Raw genomic sequence first — 25,988 nt, 5'->3', positions numbered from 1 at the left:
GGAGATCTTATCAAGTGCCATCCTGGAAACACATGAAGCTTGCTATGTCACCTCGGTAACATATCTGGGGGTTAGAATCTCATTGGATATGGCCGAAATTATCATACTGAATTACTAGGCAACATTTGCAAGATCCCTTGGAATTTTTAGGAAATGGGATAGTCTGCATTTGGGCCTTATTATAGATGCACTCTGATATAAATGATTATTTTATCTCACTTTCTCTATCAGTCTGGGTCTATTCTGTTTTATCTGTCAACATCATTTTTAAAAGGCTGGAATTAAGTTGACAGAAACGTATCTGGCAATTAAAGGAACCAAGATGTGGCATACAGTTTCTACAGCTTCCATGCTAATATTGTGGAATGTCACTCCCTTCTCTCTGGTTGTATTTAATTGCTTCCTTCTTTTACAGATTTTCTGTGGTTGCATGGGTTTGTCCATGGGAACTCTGGCTGTTATTCTCAGGTTATCAAATTTGTGAACGTCAGGGCCTACCTACTAAGGGTTTGGTTGGCGCGGCATACTTTAAACATTCGCTTTAAGACCTTGCAGCTCTATGATAAGGTTTGGCAGATAATTCCAGTCTCTTGTCAACTGACACATTTTAGTTCCTGGTGATAACCATAATTTTCCTTCCTTTGTCAGCGACAGGTACTTGAACGGTTAGAGAGCACCTGGTCTGCATACACCAGGCCAGTTTTATGCCAGTGGACCTTTCCAATGAATTTGAAATGCCAAACTGTTTTTTTTTTTTTGTATAGATATTTACAATTTCTGAATATTTTGTGCCATCTCCCGGCTATTGAGGTAAAATCTGACGATAACATGTTCCTGTCCTGTTGTTAGTATGCCATGCCGTAGCACTATAAGTATCTTTTATAAAATATTAATCGTAATTAAGACTCTGTCAACAGCATTGAGTATCCAGCTGGCAAATAGCAGCGTGGATATGGTCTTGATGTCTCCAGTCCCATGATTATTTGGAGTATTTTGCTATCAAACGAGGTGCTTAATGTTTCTCGGCTAAAAGCAAATTTTTTAAAGATATTGTATGATCGGTATTATACGCCCCATAGCCTGCATAGATGGGGTCTTAGAGCGACCTTGAACGTTTTTTGCTTCCAATTTGCTGGCACAGATACCAAACATATCTTTGCCTCTTGCCCCACTCTGGTACCCTGTTAGGCAAAGGTTTTTGACAAATCCAATCAGATCTTCAGACTCAGACTTCGTCCGGAGTCGTAGGCCATCTTTTAGGTCATTCCTCTGCTATCCCACCTTCTGCATTATATATTGTATCTGCAATTGTTGTGGCCAGGCTGAGAGTTGCACGATCTTGGCTGCAAAAGGAAGCACCTGATTTCAATGCATGGTATTTTAGTTGCAATCCAACTCACTTAAGACTTCACAAAACCTGAGCCCCTTCCGATAAATGGATGCCTGCTTGTAATCCTGCGCAAATGCAGTTTAGTTCTCCCTACAGCGTTTTTTTATCAGAATGTTTTTTCTCTTTTTTTACCCTTCTCCTTACTTTGCATGTATGACAGACTAGATACCTTTTTTTCTCTGGATTATCTTCTTTTAATAACTTACGAGATGTAATGGATAATAGAAACTTGTGTTTTTCTGATACATCCATATAAAAAAAATATATTCATAATGCTCACTGACCAACAGAGCTTATTCATCATATTTCAAGGTAAATAATAAGGCTTTGCTGACGTTTTTCTCCCTCCTACCAACCTAACATCGTGAGGCTAGCATATCATGCTGTTTTTGTGAGTTTAAGGACGAGACATTCAGTCTGAAGAAGGATGCTTGCTTCGTGAAAAATAAAACATAACAACTCCAGTCTAGCACACAGAATGCTTGTTGAGGTTCTGGTGTAGCTAAAGTGAGCCCAAGTGGAGTAGCCATCAGAGGCTCGGTGGGCTTAGCCTTCAAAGGTATTTTGTTAAAATACTCTTAGCAGCTTTCCTACCATAGGAATAATGACCAAGGCTAATAAAATGTGTTAAATATCGCCATAAGCAAGACCACTTCAGGCAGAAACATCACTGTTCTATGATAACAAACAAGCAGAAAAAGACAGCTTGAAAACTGCCTGCAGGGCAATATCCAAAATGTTCCTCCTCAAGATACTTAACATTTCCCACCTGGAATATCATAAATATCATATATCTCTATTAAACAGGTTTACTCATTGGACAATGCTAGCCAGCCCTGTTGTCCAATGAGTAAACGTGTTATTTAAGGGTGTTTATTGAGTAAACAAACTAACACTAACGAAGGCCAGGGTGTAATGTAATGTAATGTAATGTAAAAGGAATTTATAGAGCGCAGCTAACACCAAAACGGTTTCTTGGCTCAGGGTGGCGGAACGCGTGTGTTAGCTTTCACGGAAACAACAAATAAATGGATTTCTGATTGAGCCAGGAGTGCGCTGCACGTTGTCTTTGTTGAAGACGTGGTGTTTTTTGGATAAATAGATTGCGATATCGTCCGCACAATCGGCGCACCGACATTGCTGAGAGCAAGGAAGTTGGGCGGTTCTGTGTGCAAAAAAAAAAAAAAAAATATATATATATATATATATTTTTTTTTAGGTCAGCACCACAGAGCTGCGTTGCAGAGTGGTGTAAAAAGGGGCTCTGCAACACAGTGCAGTGGCGCTTACTGGAGGTACGTGGTGGGCTAGTTGGACCCCAGGGACCCTCAGGATTAAAGAGGAATTAATTCCCCAACTTAAAACACGCCACAGGGTGTGTTTGCACACATGTCACCTCAGGCCCGCCCCCTCCCTTCACCACTGTGCAAACGCGCCCTGTGGTGCGTTTTAACCCTGGGCGTAGTTCGAGAAGTAGCACTACGCGAAGCTACGCAAAGTGCACTTCGCACTACGCGAGCTATGCGTAGCATTTCTCGAACTGCGTTGTACCCTGTTCGCACTGTGCCAGATGCCGTTTTCAATGATTGCACAGTGCGGACAAGCATCCGGCACTGTGCAATCATTGAAAACGGCATCTTGCACAGGGCGAGCTGTAGTTTTCTGCTGCTCGAGTAGATTTTTACTCGAGCGGCAGATTTCTCAACGCGGACTGGTAGTTTCTCATCGCGAGCGGTCCTGAGCATATGCGACCACTCGCAATGAGAAATCTGACCTCCTCGCGTTGAGAATCTCGCCGGGATGTTTATTTTCCACGCTCGCGATCGGCAACTTGATGTTGCTGATCGCGAACAAGGAGAAAGTCTCGCTGGGATGTCATTTTGCTTGCTCGCGGTCGCCAACTTGATGTTGAAGACCGCGAGCAAGCAAAAAATGACCGCTGCACTACACAATGCTACGCTACGCATGTTTGCACTGTGTTACGTGCAATTCGCGTAGTGCGAAGTAGCGCAAACTTCATAAACTACGCGAGCGTAGCGCTTTGCCCAGGCTTAATCCTGAGGGTCCCTGGGGTTCACAGAGCTGCATTGCAGAGAGGTGTAACTTGTAAACTTGTAAACTTGGGGATTTATAGAGCGCAGTTGTTGCCCGAAGGCGTCCAAGCGCTAGGATAACCGAGACCTACAGAGAGCAGGGAAGAGAAGAAAAAAGAAGAGACAGTGGTTTAGCAGGCAGATGTGAACAGGTGGGTCTTCAGTTGCTTGCGAAACATAGTAAGGTTCTGGGTGGCTCTAAGATGAAGCGGTAGAGCATTCCAAGCCTTAGCTGCATTGTACATGAACGTCCTTCCGCCGGTTCTAGATCTTTTTATTCTTGGAACTGCTGCTAAGAAAGTCTGGCTGGAGCGAAGACTGCGATTTGGGATGTAATGAGTGATCAGATCACGGGTAATGATGGGTCCCATATCCCAGAAGGCTTGGTGGGCTATACATAGCGCCTTGAACAAAACTCTCTGCCGGACCGGTAGCCAATGGAGGCTAGTCAGTCCGGTCCTCACTGAGTGCCTGTGCGGGATTTTAAGTAGAAGGCAAGCTGCGCTGTTCTGTACAGTTTGCAGCCTCCGAAGAGTGTATTCTGGTGCACCCAAATAAAGTGCGTTGTTAAAATCAAGACGGGAATGGATTAGCCCTTGAATGGCAGCCTGTTTGGCTTCCAGGGGGAGGAGGGGGAAGATTTTATTTAGCACTCTCAGAATGCCAAAACATGTGGCTGACAGTTTTGTGGCTTGGACATTGAAAGACAGTGAGCTGTCCAGCCATACCCCAAGACTTTTGATGGTGCTTTTTGGGGTTGGAGGCGGTCCTAGGCATGGGGGCCATAGGGGAAGGGGAAGTGCCGGCTCTGAGGGTCCTTGGAGCATCAGCTCAGTTTTTTCTCCGTTCAGTTTCAGGGATGATGACGGCATCCAGCTCCTCACTTCCTCCAGGCATTCTCTGAGCCCGCCTGGCGCAGTTCGAGATGCCTCCTGCGCCAGTGAGACCACCAGCTGCGTGTCGTCCGCATATGAGATGATTTTAATTCCAAATGGGCGGACGACACTGGCCAGTGGTCTCATATAAAGGTTGAATAGAGCAGGGCTCAGAGAGGAGCCCTGAGGAACTCCACAATTTAGAGGTCTACTGGAGGAAGCTGAAACGCCATCAAAAACCCTGAAGGATCTGTTCCCCAGAAAGGATTCAAACCATGCCCAAGCCTTATCCTTGATCCCCACACAGGACAGGCAGCTTAGTAGGGTGTCATGACACACTGTGTCAAAGGCCGCGCTTAGATCAAGGAGGATCACTGCCACTGATCCTTCCTGATCCAGGATTTTTCTCGCTTCCTCTACGACCATGAGGAGAGCGGTCTCTGTCCCGTGCTTAGGTCTGAAACCCGTCTGAGTGGGATCCAGTATGTGGTGGTACTCTAGATAGTTCACTAAGTGTTGGTTCACATATTTCTCCAAAACCTTGCTCAACCAAGGGAGCAGAGAAATAGGGCGGTAGTTAGCCAACTCAGACGGGTCTAGATTGGGTTTCTTGATCAGTGACCTAACCATGGCCTGCTTCCATACGGGTGGAACGGTGCCAGAGGAGATGGAAGAGTTTAATACCTCTCTGATGACGGGCAGGATGGTATGGGATGCTGCCATTAGGATGTCAGGAGGGGCAGGGTCGGCCGGAGGTGTAAAAAGGGGCATGGCCTCTGAACACCTCCTCCCTGGCGCATACTGGAGGTAACGGGTGGGATAGTTGGCCTTCAGGGCCCCTCAGTATTCAAGTGAAATTAATTCCCCAACATTAAACGCGCCAGGGGGCGCGTTTGCTGAAAGTTGCAAGAAGGGGGTGGGGCCTAGCCGCGATGCCGGTTTTATTTTTTATTTTTTTTAAGAAGGGGGCTGTGTGGCCCCCCTTCTCTTGCCTTTTTTTGTGCCCTGGGGACCCCATCCCCCAGGGCCTCTCCCCCTTTATTTTTTTAAATGTAAATGGGAGGGGGGCCATGTGGCCCCCCCTTCCGTGGCCAATTCCGTCCCCGGGGACCCCATCCCCGGGGCATGGCCACACATATTGATTTTTTATTGGAAGGGGGGCCACGTGGCCCCCCTCCTGGTCCACTTCTGGCCCCAGGGACCCCATCCCCCAGGGCCTGGCCTTTTTTTTTGTGAGGGGGGCTGCGTGGCCCCCCCTCCTCAGGCCAAATATAGCCCCGTGGACCCCATCCCCCGGGGACTGTCCTCTCCTTTTTTTAAAATGTATTTAATATACAGGGAAGGGGGGCCGCGTGGCCCCCCCGGGACACTTCTAGCCCCAGGGACCCCATCCCCTGGGGTTGGCCCTCTCCTTTGGGGACCGTGGGGGGAGCCCCAATGCCCCCACGATCCCTTCCGGCTCCCCGCCTCCTGCGGGAGCCGGCATTGCTTTTCCACATGGGGAGCTGCTGACATGCAGCTCCTCGTGTGGAAAAGCAATGTGGTTTGGATTTTGGAAGAGAGAGCAGGTTTCCTGCTCTCTCTTCCAAAATCCAAACCACAGTTTGCTATGGCAGGGCTGGAGCCGCAAGGCTCCCACCCTGCCATAGCAAACAGCAGTGTCCCAGGGTGGAAACCTCGGGACACTGCAGGAGCCGGCCCTGGGGAGTGGCGGTCCCCAGGGCCATCACAGCCTTCAGGAGGGGGGCCGCGCGGCCCCCCTCCCAACATTGGCAAAGCCCCGCGGAGGTGGGGGTCCCCGGGGCGTGTGGGGGGGCTCGAGCCCCCCCACACAGGGTCTTAACTTTAAAAAAAAAAACAAGCCCGGGGGTGGCGGTCCCCGGGGCTGTTGGGGGCCATGTGCCCCCCCACAAATATTTAAGAAAAGCCCCGGGGTGTGGCGGTACCCGGGGCTTGGGGGGGCCTTGGAGGCCCCCTTACCCACTTAAAATACAAGCCCCAGGGGGTGGCGGTCCCCAGGGCTGCGGGGGGGCCATTTGCCCCCCCCCCCGCAAATATGTAAAGAAAGCCCCGGGTGGCGGTCCCTGGGACTGGGGGGCCCCCTTGGGCCCCCCATCCACCAATAAACATTGCCCCCGGGACTTGGCCCACCCGGGGGCTAATTAATAACGAAGCGCGGGATCCAGTGCTTCGTTTTTTTAATTTGTCGCAGCAGGGTCTGCGGATCCTCTGCGCATTTTGACGTTTTAAAAAAAAATATGCTTTTTTGGGCCCTGGGGGTCCTTGTGGGACCCCATGAGCAGGACTAGGGGGTCAGTGTGTTTCTACCCTGCCCCCTTTTCTTGTTTTTTGCGCCAGTTTCCCTGTTTTCTTGTGCCTCGGTTAGGCACAAGATAGCTGCCAACACTTCCTGGTTTGGAAGCCAATTAGAATGCAGCTCGTGATTGGGAGGGTGCACGGATCCACTGCGGCCATAGATATCGAAACTTTTATTTTGGGATTTTCTCAGCAACCAATGAATGGATTTACACCATTTAAAAAAAAGGTCTCTTTCTGAACCAAGCACTACCTTTTTGCAAATTTGGTGTATTTCCGCTCAACAGATTGGGCTGTAGTCGTGTCTAAAGTTTCCTATGGGAAATAACATGGAGAAAAAACGTTTTGGGACCCCCCTTTTTTCTCGGCCCCCGCTTGGCAAATCACCCCGAAACTTTTAGCATAGGAGCTGACCGGAGCGGGCTATAAGTTTCGAAACTTTCGCGAAGATTCGTTAACCGGCGCCAAAGTTATTGGGAAAACAAAAACTAGGTCCTAACCATAACTACCTACTGGCGACCACCAGTAGGTAATATATATATATTTTTTTATATATATATATACATATAAAAGATATTCTGGGGTTAATTGTTTGGCAGAATTTTATTTCTGTCCTCAATTTACTTTAGTGCCGGTTCATCAAGCAGGCCACAGGGGAGGGGAGGTACCCTCATCAACAACAAACCGAAGGGTTTATAGTCTTTTTTTACAAATTGTGGGTCAACTTTTCAATTTTTATCTTTGTACTTTTTTAACTTTTTATATGATGCCTGACTTGTATTCTTTACTGTAAAGATTTTAATTAATTGTACAGTTAATAAAAAATTCATATATTGTGGTATACAACCTATGGTTGTTAATGCAAAACTTAAACTTTGTATTTGAGTAGTGTCTTCCCAGTGACAGATATCTCCTCACCCAAATAAGTCGAGCAAGTCTTTCATATACTACATTTGCACAGGTGCTCGTGGAATGCAATGCAATTCAGTGCTAAGCACATGCACCTTTAAAATTGTAAGCATATTGACTGTTTTGCCTTGCTCTTGCAAAACATTAGTAAATGAGGATTCAAGAGTCAAATTTTTAGCCAAACGTAACAATCAAAATGTTTTTTCCCAATTTCCTTTTTATTTTCCTGTAATTTTACTTAACCCTGTTCTCAGTACTGCAGTGTTTATTACAGAGAAGCATAGCTTTTATTGTTGTGTAATGTACCACTGAATATTCCTTGATATAGTTCAACACTTTCTTAAAAAATATATATATAAATAAAAAGAATTTCTTTCACATGCACACTACTTCATGCCATTTTCGAAAGAAGATAACAAACACATGCAATGTAAAACATTACAGCATAGGCTGAGACGTTAAGCTTCTTTAAATTGCATTTAAATAAATATTACCAATTGATTGCAGAGCAATTGACTTGAAAGGGAAGTCATTAGCTGCTAAGTGTTTATACCCTGCTGAAATTATAGCCTCTCACCATTTGCTGTTTGACTTTAAATCAACCCAGAGGGCATTTTCATCAGTGAGTCAGCTATTTGTCTGAATTGACGGATTAAACTGTGATCCTGTGTTCACGGTATTAAAGTGGAACACCAATGAATAGACCTGGTTCATGAGGTGTCAATCTAGACTGCACAGGTGAAATGTAATACTTTTAACACAGCAAGATTGATATATTTATTAAATATACTATTTGATCCTTTAACGTAGAAACAGTTCTTAATCTTCCATACCGGATTGCTTTCGATAGTTTTTACCTATGGTTAGCACTTATTGCACATCAGAGATCATCACAACGACTTCTCGGGGAAAGTTGACCAGATCAAAGGGCCTGATTTAGATCTTGGCGGACAGGTTACTCCATCAAAACTGTGACGCTAAAGGGAACTCCGCGAAGCGACTAAGAAACTCGCGGAGTTCCGCAAGTGACGGAGTGCAGTGCAAACCGCCGTACGCGCTGGTCTTCCTGCCACTCGGGTAGAAATTCTACCATTCGCGAGCACGAGTAGGGAAAAAACTCCGCTGCACTATGCGGAGCAGAGTTTTCTGCACTTTTCAAGCTCCATGGAGCGCGGAGTGCAGAAAACTCCACAAACTCCGTGAATGGAGCGGAGTTCAATGCCCAGGCCTAGTGAATATCATTGAATGTAATTGGATTGTGAGTGTAATTGTTGTGGCGCATATGTGGTAATGTTTTGCGTTGTATTTGTGTTGTAGTGACCTATTTTGCCCACATGCCTGCGAAAGACCTTTTCTCTAAGGATGGGGCTAAATCTTTCAAAATCTTAATGCTGCACCCCCTATTTGTTAAGAAACGCTTCTAAGAACTATGAATTCTAAATTATTAAGGAACACTCAAAGATGTCCATTGTGGACAGCTACCACTGCATGTAGAAAGGGAACTAAACCTGTGACATTTACTTTGACCAAGACTCCTCTCAAAAATCATTGAAGGTTTCTCAGACCTTTGCAGTCCTTTACAGAAATCTCGCCCTCTTGGCCTCACCCTCCTTCAAGAGAGAAATGTCCATCTCTAGCTAAAATAACTGTAAGTTTGTGGTTCAATTATGGCTCGCTCTCTTCAGGAGTAAGTTGACTCCCACAATATTGCATCAGGACTATTTGTGACATACAGTGCATTGATACAAACAACAGGCGGGGAAGTTCTTGGTTTATTTGAAGGTGAGTAAGGTTGCCCAATCGATGAGGTGGACCTCCCACAACAGCTGATTGAAACACTGCATTGAAACCACTTGAATTCAAGCAAGTCAACAACCAACCTATATGATTCTCACATTTAACACCAAAGCGGCTACCACATAAAATTGTAGAAAATACGCAAAGTTTTAATATAATTATACAAGCACAGTCAAAATACATATATTTTCTTTTGTCAAACCGTACAAGAGTATTTAAAAATTATTTTAATTAAAGGTACAACTGCATGGTATTAAAAGAAGTGAGCCAATTATCCCCGACGGTGAGGCGATGCGGATGTGTATAGGTGACACGGCTCAAAGCGCTGAAGATGACAAATGTCACAGTAGGCTCTTCCACCCTCGACCTCCCATGGAGTAAATAGGATAGTGTTCTAGGGTTATTCGCGCAAGTACTATAATAGCAGGGTGTTTGATCCCTACAACCCCCGGTCTTTTAGCGGTTGATCCTTTATACTATAGCGAAAAGGCGGAGCCCTCCAACAACCCCTTGGTCCTGACGAATGCTATGTACCCTCTGGGGACCCTAAAGCAGAAACATGTTGACCATACTTAGCACAGTGAAGGGATAATTGGTTCCCAAATCACCGCTCACTTCTTTTAATACCATGCAGTTGTACCTTTAATTAAATTAGTTTATTAACAACTGCAATGGTTTTTAGATCACTTTTTCACTAATTCACGGGCTACCACTTAGTTATAGAAGTGCACTCCTGTCTCCAGGTGTATGCCTGCCCTCCATCAAACAAAGTTTTTGGAGAGTGAGGACGGCCTATGGTGAAGCATGACACCAGGTTGTGTGTGAGGCCAGTCCTTCACTTTTTGTGAGATGCCCTCAGTGGTCGTGGTCCTTACTGACAGCCTCAGTTACGATGACGGCTCAGGCCACAAACAGCAATACAGCAGCATGGACGCTGTTTCACGCTGCGAGGGCAATGCGATCACGGGACGCGTCGTAAACAGTACCACGGACCACACTGCAGTCTCAGGCGTGCAAGAGCACCACACACACAGCGTCGCTGAGACACGGTTGGAAACTTTTATGTTCCTGAGTTTCCACAACAGGGGACCAGCTCTCCTCGGTCCCTTGGAGACACGTTACTTCAGGACACAAGCAGGGGGACACAGCACACAGGAAAGTCCCTTGTCCTCTCCTTAGTCAAACCAGCAAACTGCAGGCCAGCCCCAGAATACACAGAAAAGGCAGTCCTTCTTTTCAGTCTCTTCAGCTGTTCTTCTTTAACAGAGGTTCCTCTTGATCACAAAGTAGGTTCAATCCTTTTTCTGTATGGATTTCAGTCTTGAGTTCAGGGGTTTCAGCTCTTGCACTTATACCCCTAAATGCCTTTGAAGTCTTTGTGTTCAGGGGGCTCTGACCTCGAGCCAAACCAGACCTACCAGTGCACACCCTCCTCCTTTGATAGTAAGGGTCTGGGGCCCAGACACTCAGCTGGAGGTGGAGCCATCCTTTTTTGGCAGCAACACAGCCCTCTTCACATCCAGGGGGCTACTCCTTCCCCCCACATCAAATGCAGGTCAGCCTGTTGCTGTCTCGCCTTCTCCTCCCTGGGATCAGGACACTTCCCAGACCCTGTCACATCTAAACCCAGGCAGGCAATATACAACCAGGCAGAGGCACACAGGATGGTTTAAGACAAGAAACCAGGCACTTCTGAAAGTGTGGTTTCTAAACACACAATCCAAAAGCCATCTTCACAAAAAGATGTGTTATTGAATTCTGAGTTCAGGCACACTAAACTCCATCTCTCCATCTTATGCCTACGGGAAGATATGCTGGAACCATGGGACACAGCATTCCCCATTCTGTCCTATGGGCAAGATGGTCTTGTAACAGTGAAAAACGAATTTGGCAGTATTTCACTGTCAGGACATAATACACACCTCAGTACATGTCCTACCTTTCACATACACTGCACCCTGCCCAAGGGGGTTACCTTGGGCCTACTATAGGGGTGTCTAATGTGCATAAAAAGGGAAGGTAGGGCCTGGCAAGTGGGTGCAATTGTCAGGACAACAAGGCAGTTAACAAACTGCGTGCAGGCACTGCAGTGGCAGGCCCGAGATCTCTCTTTAGAGGGCTACTTGTGTGGATGGCACAATAAGGGCTGCTGGCCCAATAGTAGCATTTGCATTACCAGCCCTGGCACACATTGTGCACTTTACAAAGGACTTCACTAATAAGGCAAACATACCAAATATGGACAACCAATTACTTTAACACTTTAGACAGGGAGCACTTGCACGTTGACACTGATCAGCAGTGGCAAAAGTGCCCAAAGCGTCTAAGCCAGCAAAACAAAATCCATCACAGTATCAAAAATAGAAGAGGTAGAGGCAAACAGTCAGGGGTAATCACGCCAAGAAATGCCAGGTCAAACATATATATATATATATTTCCTCAGGAACATTTTTTTACTTTAGTGTCTGAACTGTACCCTGTCCCCTTAGTGTGTGGGGTCCCTGTTGGTTTCTGTAAAATATGATTTCAGTTAAGACACAATGGGACGAGGACTGCAGTTAACTTTTGCAGTTCCCAGATTGGGATAAAGCATGAATGCAGGTTATGACAGTCTATTGTAACACTAGTTTTAATCTTCTGCAGTTTAAACTTCCACACAGGGTGTACCTGTTCCTAATGATCCTCCAAAATATATACCATTTTGGAAAAGATGTCTGTCCGAGATATTGTGGGAAGGAGGCCATTTTTATACATATGGTATGGAACTGCCTTGTAGTGAAGAAATGCTGGAAAGGTTTGGCATCAAAGAAATGTGGTGAGAACGATTGTGGAATGTTGAATGGAAGATTGTATCGTGTGCTTGCATGGGAAACCTAAAAAAGGAAGGATGAGGTATGAATTTACCTGTATATGTTTAGTACTAGCTAGACAAAGAACGGTGGTAGAATGGTTGCAGAAAGAGGGGCCCTCTATAGATAGCTGGATTAGAGTTGTTCCTAATTGGTCAGTGGTTGAAGAGCTTTACGTGCTCCTAGTATGTAAGTGTCATAAACCTGGTGTGGATTTTGTAACTTGGAGGAGGCAGATAAACTACCTACCCTTGTCAGAAAGGCCGGTTACATGGAGGTGGGCTCTCCTTATCAGCTCGACCACAAAGTAAAAGTAATGCAAGTATGGAATGAGGGGATCACTTCTAGACAATAAGTGATAATTGGCATCGCCGTTTTTCTAACAAACTCAATAGACTACCCACTATTTGTGTTCTTGTAACCAACCCACTCCACCTCCCCCATCTTTTCTTTCCTTCCCTAAAAAGAGTGTGACTACAAGACGGCACCACACACAAGAACCACATGACCCTTGTCTTTATTAACTAGAGGGCAAGAATTTTTCTTTTTTAAAAGAAGCATATGTGAGACGCTATATAGTTTTCCTGAATTAGTCATCACACATAGCACAAGAAACCTATCTGATTTGGACCCACTTCCAAACAAACGGGTAGCAACCAAATGTTATAGGAAATTAGAATAAAACCAAGTATAAAAACCACTTCACACTTCACTTGGGAGCACCACAGTCACCGTTTTATAGGGATATTGTTAGTGTCAAAAGTGATATATATAAGTGATATATATATTAAACATATGGGTTTTACAGTGTAACAGGAATTTCAACAAAAAGATTTGTTCTAGACCTTGAACGTAATTCAGGATATTCACCCAGTTAAAATTACACCTTGTGTTTGTCTTTCAAATGACCTTCCTGTCTTGCAGGAAACACCTCTGGACAAAAGACCAAGACAGGTGAGAGCTGTAGGCCTCACGAGTTTGCATGGTGTGCGTTCACATAAAAGCAGGGATACAAATAAAACACAGCCCTGACGAAGGCCCCAGAGCCGATTGGGCTCTTGAAGTGGACTGAAACATGTTGGAACAGAGGGTACAATTGAATGATTATATTCAATAAAACCCCACAACCTTTTATTCATACCCCGGGTACCCTTGAAATAAAGAAGAATCTTTGGGTATACCTAGAGGTATTTTTAAACCATCTTTCCGAATCCCTGCTTATCCAGTTTGATTTTATCTAAGAACTCCCATTCTATATATGGTTGAGTCCACCCTGGTTGTACCATCTTACCAAGGTGTGGATAGGCACCAATGATGAAGCATGTCACAATAAGTGAGTGAGGCACCTACCCCAATGTCTTTGGATGCTGCAAAGGTGCGAACTAATATCCTGAAGTAGAGAGGGTTCTTCTCCTCCCCCTTTTAATTCTCTAAGAATATCAGTAGCTATCTGCCAGAACTCTTCTCATCAACACACACAGAAGTTCACAGAGTGTGCTTTTTCAGTATTCTTCAACCATTGCTTGGTTGAATCATCCGGCTCAGCCCGCATGCATATTTTACAGTTATACATTTTGCAGCAGTGATTCCTAACTACGTCCCACCTCAGTATCATTTAGACAAAACTTAGTCAAACTAAAAGTCAGTTGAACGGATTGTTAATTATTGCTCTGTTAGGAAAATATTTTAAGCTAAGATGCCAATGAGAATGGAAACTTTAGTGTTAATTCATTTTGCCCTGTTAAGCCTTACATTCCAAATACATCAATTGCTAGGATAAATGACAACTGAAAGGAAAGAAATAGCACAAGTGTACCAACTGAGTCCAGGGCATCATTGTGTTAGCAAACAAAGCCTGGCACCCAGTGCTAAAGCATATGCTTTCTTTTTAGTTTTGGCTAGAGACGGCTTTACAAAGCTAATTTCTCCAATAAACAAGACATACATTGCTTGAATGAAGCAATAATCTGGCTAGCTGTCTGCCAAAGCATACGTCATTAGAAAAATGTACAGAGACTGGCTTTGGATCAGCACCTGTCTGCTGTTTGCTTGTCTGGGTGAGTCTTCTTTGGCCAACGTGCTCAATATTGCACTTTGTGCAAACCACACTTTCCATTACTCTTTTTCAAAAACACATTCCTTCCTGTTATTGCTCTTCTGATTCCCCCACCTTGTTCCACCTCACTCAACTCCTACTCCAGAGGTGCCCAGCAAGCACACAAGCCACATAGCTTTGAAGCTATCCTCTTAGTGCATTGCCTTTGACACACTCCACACAGCGAGTACTCTGTGATCTTGAACTACATGCCTACAGTCTCTAATGCACGTCCCCTGCTGATCCTCATTTTCTGAGATATTTTAATCTTCACTCTGAAAATTATGACACTGCGACTTACTTCCTCAAATGTTCCTATCTGACAACATCCACCTACATCACTGCACTTTTCCTTCCCTCATTCAAGGCTCTATCGTAGACCGGAATCTATTAAGGAAACACCATGAACAAATCTCTACCATTCTTAAATTGGATTGATCCGACTACTTCTTCCTTTCAAAATCCTGACTGGTCCACATCCTCTTCATGTTACAGCTGAGTACACAGTATATGTCTCTGTGCAGCTAGTTTCTTTATGTATTTCCTATGCCTGTGCCCTGTTTTCACTCAGTCTTACAGTGCTGGTGACATGGACCACTTCATAGGAATAAGCAACATGGAACTGAATATGGCATGTTGCACAGAGACACAGAAGAGAGTCTGTCACATTTGTGCATACCTTTGTTTGCATGCATTAGCACATTTAAGCCAGACCTATTGTCTTTGCCAATGCTAATTGTACATTAAAGGGATATTTTAGAACTCTACACCCGCACACGCAACCATAAATAAAATTGAATACATAGTACTGCATGGATAAATTCTGTATAAATATCAACCAATACTATATTTAAATAGAAGTGGGCCAGTGATTGCAAAGCAAATTAGTTTGAAGGCAAGCCAGTAGCAGCTAAGTGTTTGTACCCTGCTGAAATGATAGGCTCTGCATTTGCACTGACCTTAAATCATCTCATAGGGCATTCATCATCAGTGAATCAGCTGCCTCTCCGACGTGGTGGACTGCACGGTAGTCCCCCTCTACATTCATTTGAGATATGAAGGGTGACACACCGTTATGAGCAATTAATCAATTTAGTTTGCAAGAAAGACGCTTGATTGTTTAATATTATATCTTTTGCTTGGATACAGAATTAGTTATTGATGATTGTGGTAAAATGTTTCTGGGTTTTTTGTAGTGATGAACAGTGATAAGAATTTGGGAATATCCACTTTAGCGAGTTACATGTTTTTGAAGAAGAAACAAGATCACATTTCTGAAAAGTTTATTTTTAAATGCAGGGCCAGGTTTTGAATTAAAACCATTCAAAATGCCTTAGGCAATACGACCTGAAAAAAAGGATGGAATGAGTGTTTAGGATAAGAAAAAACAGCTCTTAGTAATCTGGTTTTATTTTTACTGCACCTTGTGTGCAAGGAAGAAACAAGGAAGCAGGCGAGGTAGAGATGTGGACGACAGTGCAGAGAAAAAACAGGTAAGGATGAATAGGGAAAAGAGGTCAAGAGAAGGACGGGAGAGTAAACGGTCAGAGAGGAAGAGTGAATAGTTAAAAAATGCACAACATAGTAACATATGGGCAGGCCAGGAGGAAAAAGGGGCGAACACTACGAGTCACAAGCGGATAAATGTGAACAAAGATGGAAAACGGGTGGTCTCCCCCATGCGAAAGGGTCAGTAGTTTCTCTGGTTGTTCCCGGTGACAAGGAAATATTTTTGGTAAGTTGGTTTGTATAAATGATGGCTAGGATTTCTACCTCATCTGCCTATAAGTTTAGCAATAAAATACTTTGTTGTTTCCAGTAAGTTGTAAGCAAATAAACGCACACTGTTGCCTTTTCTCATGAAAATGTTGAGTACGTAATTGCAGACGTCACAGACCTGCCAACCTGAAGACCATTTTTATGGTGTGATTGTTCAGAAAAGGAAGCGTGGCATTGACAATTGGACGGGGACATGGCGAATGGCGCTTTGGGCACCTGTAATGTCGTGACACTGACGCAATACGCAAAGGCGTACGCATCAGGTCACGTGATTATTGTGATATAAATAAATCGTCGCGCACGCACGTAAGCCAGAACGGCTATGGCTGCGGACAGTACACCAAGTCTCCGTGTCAGCCCTTCATTGTGCCCCACTAGGCCAACAGAGGCAGCGACCCCCTCACCCCCAAAAACATAACAAAGTGGCGACGAGGGTGGGCGTGCCCTCGTGTGTGCTGATCCCGTGGGTGTGGCGGCCGTGGAACGAGCTCCGTTCTCGGCGCTCGTGCTCCGGTGTCGGCGCTTGTGCCCCCGCGGTGCCTCGCTGAGAGGTGTCAGCCCCTGCAGCGGCGTGTGAAGGTGGAGTCGTGCAGTGGTTGGAGCGCGCTCTTGATTTCCGGTGCATCGCGCACCACGTGTCTCCGAACCGGGGCAGAAGTGGGTGGTGTCACAAGCCTCGCTGGAGCGTCCCCGGCGCGTCTGCCACGTGGTTGCTGTCTCCCTGAGAGGGACGGAAGCGCTGTCTCGCGCTAGCTGCACGTGGTGCAGCCTTGAAGCCTCCCAGCCCGTGAGTAGTGTGCCTGGGCCCCACGTGTGTTTGGAGGGAGACTGGTTGCTAGCTGCCCAAGGCCCCCGCATCGTTGAATAGCCCTGAGAGCAAGAGGGGAAGTCTCAACTCGGCCAAGCAAGAGGCATCCATCTGCCACGTGGGAGAAGAGCAGGGAATGTGAAAGTGGGAACACCAGGTGCAGAAATAGGTCTCGCCTAGCGCAGGCAGCTCGCGCGCAACATGACCAACATTCCACCAGTTGAGCCGTTCTCAATAGAGGGGTCCCCATCAGCAGTGGCAGCCCGATGAAGAGACTGGGAAGATAGAGTCCGCATCTTCTTTGAAGCCACGAAGGTCCAGAGAGACCAAAAGCGCGCAATGATAATACACCTCGGAGGGAAGGAAATCCACAATATAGTCAAGACTCTCGTAGAAAACACCCCCAAAACTCACACGACAATGATAGCGGCGCTAAACGAACACTTCGAACCAATGGCGAATCGCGATTATGAGAGATTCATATTCCGCCAAGCGCGCCAGCTTCCCGAGGAGTCGTTAGACAAGTTCCACGCCCGCCTGAAAAACCTAGCAGCCACCTGCGGGTTCCGGGACGAGACGGAAGAAATAAGAGGCCAAATAATACAGGGGTGCGCGTCAGTCAAGCTGAGGAAGAGAATATTGGAGGAATCCGGCAAACCCCTAGCAGAAATACTGACAATGGGTCGGACAAAAGAACTGTAGAAAGCACGTGCTGTGCACATGGAAGCCGCCCTGCTGGCACCTGTAAAGGTGGAGCCCGTCAACGCAGTTGCAGTCAGACCAAGACAAAGATGGCCCAAAAAGGGAGCAAGCTCGACCGCTCAGGAACAACCCAGGTCATGCGGATACTGCGGAGGGTCACCACATGCTGCGGCGGAGTGTCCCACACGTGGAAGGAAGTGTCTGAGGTGTGGCCGTTTCAACCATTTCGAGAAGGTGTGCCGCTCGAAGAAATTCCGCAAACCCCGTCAAACGGCGAATGCCGTGGAGGAAGGAGAGCTGGTGGCCAGCGACATGGATGATGATGGTGAAGAAGAGAAGGTGATACACCGGATACACATGATAGGCACAGCAACGCGCAGGACAAGACGCCTTCCACAGTGCAGCATCCGGGTAGGATCGCAAGAGATCACCACCGTAGTAGACACAGGAGCTAGCATTAACATCATGGCCGCTGCGCTGCACAGCTCCATGCACCCGAAGCCCGTGCTACAACCATCAACGATAACGGTATTCGCCTACGGACAGGAGGAGCCGTTAAAAGAGTGTGGCAAGTTCAAGACCACGATATCTCATGGGACACGATCAGTCACGTCGAACATCTATGTTACAGAAGACGGACAAGGTATGCTCCTAGGCTGCAGAGCCGCGGAGGAACTCGGGGTAGTGACATTCGCGTTTGGAGTGTACCAAGAGTCGATGCAACACATCCTTGAAGAATTTGAAGAGGTGTTCCAGGGGATAGGCAAGTTCCGCGGCAAGGAAATCCACTTGCATATCGATCACACCGTCCAGCCAGTAGCCCTACGATATCGCCGCATAGCGTTCCATCTCAGACCTTTGGTGGAGGCTGAATTGAAGAAGCTTGAAGCGGCTGGAATAATCGAGAAGGTATCTGGGCCGACCCCGTGGGTGTCTCCCATAGTCGTGGCAAGGAAACCTAAACAGCCTGGCGCAGTCCGAATATGCGTTGATATGCGACTTCCCAACGTTGCCATCAAAAGGGAGCGCCATATCACTCCCACCATCGACGACCTCATTGGAGAGATGGCGGGTGCCAGGTGGTTCTCGAAGTTGGATCTCCGATCAGGATAACCAACTGGTGCTGGATGAAGCGTCCCGGAACATCACCACGTTCTCAACACATGTGGGTCTAAGGCGTTACACCCGATTGAGCTTTGGAGTGTCGAGCACCGCCGAGGTGTTCCAAAACGTGATCCAGGAGCTCATCGCGGGGATCCCCGGGGCAATCAATGTCAGCGATGACATTATGGTACACGCCACGACGATTGCGGAACACAATGAGCGGTTGGTACAGGTGCTACGACGGATAAGAGATGCAGGTCTCACACTGCATCGTGAAAAGTGCGAGTTCCTGTGCGACAAGCTCCAGTTTTTTGGATACACTTTCTCTGCAGAAGGAGTAAACCCCGATCCGGAGAAAGTGAAGGACATTAAAGAAGCGGCCGCCCCTACAAACATCACGGAAGTACGAAGCTTTCTGGGAATGGTCAACTACTGCGGTAGATTCATCAAAGATCTGGTCAACCTAACAGCGCCCCTGAGAGAACTGACAAGAGAATCCACCCCCTGGACATGGAGCAGCGAGCATGCCCGAGCATTTGAGGAGATCAAGAATGCACTGTCAGACGCAACAACACTTGCATTCTTTGACCCAGCCAAGCTCACACTAATTGCCGTGGACGCCGGTCCAGTCGGACTGGGCGCAGTTTTACTGCAGAGGAAGACGAGTGCGGAGGAATGGACTCCTGTGGCCTTTGCCAGCAGGTCACTCACAGAGACAGAGCAAAGATTTTCCCAGATAGAGAAAGAGGCAATAGCCATTCATTGGGGTTGTCACCATTTCCACTTATACGTGTACGGCAAACCATTTGTGGTGGCAACCGACCACAAGCCTCTGGTAGCCCTGTTCGCGGGTACATCCACGAAACCACCACCGAGGATTGAGAAGTGGATGCTTCAATTACAAAATTACAACTGCAAAATAGAGTACCAGCCGGGAACACGGAATCCCGCAGACTACCTCTCTCGTGACCCTCGCAAGGCGACCCCACAAGAGATGGCCGAGGCGGCGGAAACGGAGGAGTATGTACGATGCATTACTGCCCGGTCATGTCCCAGACCAGTATCCATGGCCAGCCTGTCACAAGCCACCAGTGAGGATGAATGCCTGCAGAAAGCCAAGCTGGCGGTCCGAAACAACAACTGGAATAGAGCTAGAGAGGAGTGGAAGAGCCTGACGCCTAGAGCGAAACAGATAATGGACAGCCTCTACAACGTCAGAGAAGAGCTGACCGAAGACGACACAGGGTGCTTACTGAGAGGACACCGCCTAGTTGTCCCAACGTCGCTAACCCAGAGAATGGTGGACCTAGCTCACGTTGGCCATCAAGGCATGGTGAAAACCAAGTCGAGGCTCCGCACTAAAGTGTGGTCCCCTCTCATGGACGAACTGGTAGAAGTCACGGTTCGGGCGTGCCACGCCTGCCAGGTCACTGGAGAAGTGCCCCGGCCAGCTCCCATTGCCATGGAACCTCGACCCAGGAGACCGTGGTCCAAGATCAGTGTGGATTTCGGCAGCCTGCCGGATGGAAGGCACACGCTAGTCGCCATTGATGACCCCTCAAAATATCCCGAAGTAGAAATACTAGCAGCTTTGAGTGCAAGTGAGGTGATCCCGAAAATAGAGAAGATTATGGCAACCCATGGAGTGGTGCAGGAAATCAGAACGGACAATGGGTCCCCGTTTCAGAGTCAAGAATTTGCTACATATCTGCAAGCGTTGGGCATTCATCATCGGCGAATCACGCCCCGCTGGCCTCAGGCCAATGGGGAAGCCGAACGGTTTATGAGGACCCTCAATAAAGTCATACGAATTGCTCATGAGAAAAGCCAGTCGGTAGAGCTCGCGATCTTTACCTTCCTCCGAAGCTATCGCCAAACGCCTCATTCCACTACAGGAACTGCCCCGGCTCATTTGCTGATGGGACGGGTAGTAACAGACACAATTCCACATCATCTAGAGTGGAGACCCGAAGTTCCCGACGACAGTGCCATTGATACCCGGCGCCGCGGAGCATATGCACAGGTTGACACCCGACGACGGGCGGTTGCACCGGATGTGACACCAGGGGACATGGTACTCATCGAGAATCGGATGCCCGGCAGCAAGTTCCGTTTGAGCTTTGAGCCGGAGCCATGGACTGTGAAAGAAGTTAGGGGCACCTGTGTGACGGCCCGACGAAGAGGAGAAAAGATAACAAGGAATGTTTCGTATTTCAAAAAGATTCCTGTTCCTTTTGGACTGGGAGATGGACGTCAAGGCGCGCCCTCGAGGCATTCGCAGAGAGTGGAGAGGTTCCTGGAACAAGCTGAACTGATGGACACTGCAAGTGGAGGGACTAACTCCCAGGTTCGGAGTATGGGCTCGCAACCTGTCCCACAGCCAGATGCGTCACTGCCAGGAGAACTCGAGGCCCCCGATGTCGGAGGTGAGGTCGACGGTGACTCTGTGAGTAGGGGCTCGGGTGCTTCACCGAACTGTGGGGAACCGCGATACAATTTGAGACCGCACCCTGAGCCTTCCCGTCGCCTTAAGGACTACCTCAAGTAAGACTGTATTGATTTAAGTCAATCTGTCATGCCTCTGTGGGAGGTGGGCCTGAAGTGAGATGGGTAATTATTTTGGGTCCAAGAAGTGACAATAATGTCTGATGTTTGTTTTCAGTTTTCGTGTGTTGGGTAGGGATGTAATGTCGTGACACTGACGCGATACGCAAAGGCGTACGCATCAGGTCACGTGATTATTGTGATATAAATAAATCGTCACGCACGCACGTAAGCCAGAACGGCTACGGCTGCGGACAGTACACCAAGTCTCCGTGTCAGCCCTTCATTGCGCCCCACTAGGCCAACAGCGGCAGCGACCCCCTCACCCCCAAAAACACAACAGGCACCCTACTATGCTTAAACACCCCCCACCTGTACTTACTTCCCCTTCCACCCACAGCAAGAATTAATTTTTTTTAAAAAGCAGTCACACCGAGCTGAAAACCTTGGAAATCATTTTCTGCTGACGGTGTCATGGCCTCTCACCGTGTGCGTGTGCTGAGGTGTGAAACCGAATGTCTCATGGCGGCAAAGTGTTAGTTGGCAAGCGTGATGTCAGCCCACGCTGTTTGTGCTCTGAAATGCTCATATCATGACTTTGATTCGTATCCCCTACCCCTTTCGTTGCCAGGGCTGTCGCTGGTCGTAGGACTTGTGCTGTATATATCAAGTATCAACGATGAGATGCTGAACAGGATGAAGGACTCCGAGGCCTACTTCGGTTACAAGTACGGATGGTCGTTTGCCTTCGCCGCCATTTCCTTTCTTCTGACCGAGGTAGAGTGCCCACGTCATGAGTTATTTCTCGAATTTTTCAAAGCTCCATAATTTCAGATGACACTGGCACGGCATACTTTCTGAATGTGCTTAAGACGGAAAAAACCCCAAATATTAATACTCAATTGGAAAAAACGTAATCTACATTTTTAATTCTAGCCAGAGAATATTACAGCGCGTTCTTTCATTCTTGTGGCAATTATCAAATGCAGAAAGCCTTCCATTCCTTTTGATGCAGAATACACATTTACACATAGTTTTATGTATGTGCCAACTCCATCTGTGTTTGGTACTTTGTTTCTCTGCATTCACCTGGTGAAGAGCCAGTATCAAACGGTGCCCAGAGGGTGAGCTGGAAAGCCCTGCAGGAGGGGGTATCCAGCCCGTGCCAGTGCGTTAAGACTTTGTACATGCATAATCACGTATGGCTTCTGAACCAGCTTGCTATGTGTTAGCTCACAGGAATCGACTTCAGATGCCTTTGGGCAATACTTATCAAGAGTTTTGTGTCACCCTTGTGTGGCTTGGTAAATCTAAAGTAATGCAAGGCAGCACTAGTCGCTGCCTTGTGGTACTCTGCATCAGGGATGCGTTCCATTGGGTGGAGTGTGGGTGTTCCCACACATCCACCCATGGATTTTGAAGCATTCCCAGATTTACCAATACTGATAGACATGGTAATGCGTCAGAATGCCTTGTCGTCTCAGGGCAGGCGTAACAAGGAGAAATATTTGTATTTCTCCTTGTTTTTTCCTCTTTTTGCAGCACATGCAGAAAGAGGAAAAAGCCTGCCAGTAATGATGGCACTAATACACCATGGTGCAAGGGTGCCTGTGTTAGCACCAGGCAGCAGAGTGTGCGCCAGCGCAGGCTGAGTGCAAAGATGTGCCATATCTTCATGGATATGGTGCATTCCTGCCCACTCCCTTTCATGCTGCTCAGCACAGCAGGGTGTCTTACTGTGTTGCATGAAATAATGATAAATATGGGTCTTTGTGTTTTGGGGATGGGTTGAAGTGTGTGCGTAGGTAGCACCCAGGACAAAGCCCTGCCCATCTTCTTTGCCCTGACTCCTTTATAGCTGTTTGAGCTGTGATGACTCGGCCTCCTTCGCAAGGCCCATGTGTTTCCCACTGCCCCTCACCCTCTCTCACATACAGTGCTGGAAGGTAGGGGAATTGCGCCGGATTCCTGTTCCGAAGGCTATTTGTGGCAGATCTGGGGATCCAGCCAACCCAGGCAAACATGCTCAATTAGTCCTGGTGTCATTTTCCAACACCAGGACCCATTTCAGCGGCACCCATATGTTGTCTGCATTCCATTAGTTTAGTGCAGCAACGTGCAGATGGCATTCCTCCTTTTGTTTGAGTATAATACTGGATGGGAGCTGTCTGCATCCTAAGACCTAGAAGCCAAAGCAATAGAAGAAAACAAAGGCACACAGTATTTTACAAGTACTTAAGAGAAACTATGATTTAGAGGCAGGTTTTTAGCTTTGTTCAACTCCCTATGTAAGACATGTGCTTCCACTGTAAGAGTGCAAGATGTACCTGTCATTATGAATAATGACACAAATATTTATGTAAATGTATTTATTTGTTATTTAGTTCTTTTATAGTACTACTCATCCCAGTGTAGGATGTCAGAGTACTTTACATCAGACACAGATGCACAATAAATCATAGACGTGTGTAAATCAATGTACAGGAAATGTTGCATAAACCAATGATGGTTATAACTTATAAGGTGTAGGAATCACATATCATCCATACTTGTAGACAATGTTGCATCCTCTGTGCGACGTCGTGGCACAGTACCTCTTTCGCGTCCATGTCAGCAGGTTTCTGGCCAACGATGAGTAAACTTCTCAGTGAGGCTTTTGCTATAATCAAATGCTTTACATTGGCTGGAGTGGCACTTTGGCTCCACATACGTCAAACGTCAATCTTCACATCGACTGAGGCACATACGGCACACTGGAGCAGTTTGCCAGACCACTTCAAACGCTCTCAGGGAACACTGTTACTTATCCTCTATCTCATCACCAGTTGTAGAGTCCGCCCCAGCCTGGATACTCGTAAATGAATACACCACACTCAGAGCTTAGTATTACATTTTTTTATTCCTCAACGTGTAACTGCGAACTCAACGTTCTAAACATTAACTTTATTCACCACATCTGAACACTTGCATCATGGTTCTACGGAGTCCATCAGAAACCAAACGGGCCCCATCATTGCTAACTTAAAAGTCCACTACAGACATTATATGTTAAGAGTGAAAGGTCAGGAACACAGAAACTCAGGATATAAAATCTAACATAGTAATTGTGATTATCTGTACTAATAAGTCTTTATTATTTCCCAAAAGAACCCTTTTTTTTCGATCTTTGAATAACAACAAATTGCAGATCTAAACCCATGACTTAGTTTTCACGCTGTTCCTTGATGCTGGTAAATAGAGCACTGTGATATATTAGAAGGCTTGCAATTTATAAATTGCAAGTTGCAAAATTATCTCAGTGTCAAAAGCAGTAGCCCACTTACCAATCTAAATAAAAAAATAAAAAAGTGTGATCTACATGTTACACAATGTGCTTTGCAGCATGCTACTTTGTGAGTCAAAACTGTGACTAGACAAAATCAGAACACTTCCAGAACTGTGTTAACCACCTTCTTACTACTATAATAATCCCATCAAAATGTATGGACTGACAAAGATCTCAGGAGAAGGTGTTTTAATCCTTAGAGATATTTTAAATTGCGGACTTTTTGTGGCTAATTATGTAAGCTAGAACAGATTTACTCTCACATACCTCCTTTTTGCCAATTTCGTTGCAGCAGATTTAAAAAGAAAAATGTACTTATTGACTGTCAGACTCTGCTTTTCAAGCTCTGCTCCTCGGAACGTCACCCCCTTTCCTATGCCACAAATTGATCCCAGATTTGTGGTTTCTGGAGTAAATATTTTCCAATTCTAGCACTGCTTAGGTGGTCAAATGATTTGAAAGGTTGACAACATTGCAGCCTGAATCCAATGTTTCTCTGAAAGATTCTTGAGACCTGCTCCAAAAAGAATTAACTGTTCTCCTTTTTCGTAGTCTGGCTAGAGAAAACAGGCACTGAAGCAATTTCTGTGCCTTTGACTTGTTTCCACGGATTTCTACAGTTTTAGGTTGAACTCTATTTTACCTTTGGCTTCATTTAAGAAACAGCTTCAATTCACCACTTGTGATCAGGTTCCTTGAACCCATCCAGAACAAGTCAGAAAGCCTCCCAAACTGCCAATATCTCACAGGGTATGGAATGGGAGGTGGGGGTGCAAGAAGTCCACCTTCTGTGAACTCAATCCTTGGGTAGGCCTCCCGCAGAATTTTGGAATCTTTGGTCTTCTTGAAGTGACTTTACTCTTTCCTGTTTGCAGCATGCACCTGTCCGCCAGCCTAACTGTTCAGCAGCACACTTGCCTGTTTTACTCCCTATAATCTGGCAAATATGCCCATTGGAAAATATAGGGAGTGATTGATACACAGCAGTTTCACAACCCTCACAGTTTACTGACATGGTAACATCTAGATTCGTGGAATCAGGAGTGAAGTGCTACTTCATTGCCTACTACTATAGTTATAGACCCATCTAAAAACTGTCTTAAAGGTGAAAAAAATAATCTTTTAATTTGCAAGAAATACTATCCAAGAAGAAAGCATGGATTAAAGAACAATCTAGGAATGGTTTAAAAATGTATTTCGGCTCATTTCAGCATATTCCCATCAAGGCCGGACTGGCCAGCCGGGCAAGCGGGCAATTCCGTTGGAGGTTGAAGCCCCAGGAGGATGGTATTGACACTTGAAGGCCGGGTTCAGCCTCTAGGAATGGTGGTGCTCATTACCGATCCCGGCCGCAACTTGAAAGAGTTGCTTTTATTCTAGTGCACATTAGGACGTCTGCCCA

The 25,988-nt window shown here is 46.4% G+C and overlaps 1 protein-coding gene across 3 annotated transcripts in view; it reads left to right on the top strand.

Moving 5' to 3' along the window:
- The window catches only part of CACNG5 (calcium voltage-gated channel auxiliary subunit gamma 5), a 417,838-nt gene that overhangs the window by 335,785 nt on the left and 56,065 nt on the right, over positions 1-25,988 (top strand). For 2 of the 3 annotated variants that reach the window (XM_085614419.1, XM_085614417.1), the window contains one exon: positions 21,893-22,038. The exons of the other annotated variant lie outside the window; for it this stretch is intronic. In XM_085614419.1, coding sequence (XP_085470545.1) covers positions 21,893-22,038 — 146 coding nt within the window. The remainder of the gene's footprint in view (positions 1-21,892; positions 22,039-25,988) is intronic. 3 annotated transcript variants of the gene reach the window in all.

This window comes from Triturus cristatus, chromosome 7 (assembly GCF_964204655.1).
Source record: "Triturus cristatus chromosome 7, aTriCri1.1, whole genome shotgun sequence".
NCBI classification, from domain to species: Eukaryota; Metazoa; Chordata; class Amphibia; order Caudata; family Salamandridae; genus Triturus; species Triturus cristatus.
Note: the sequence above shows the minus strand (reverse complement) of the source record. Positions and strands in the feature narration are given on the sequence as shown.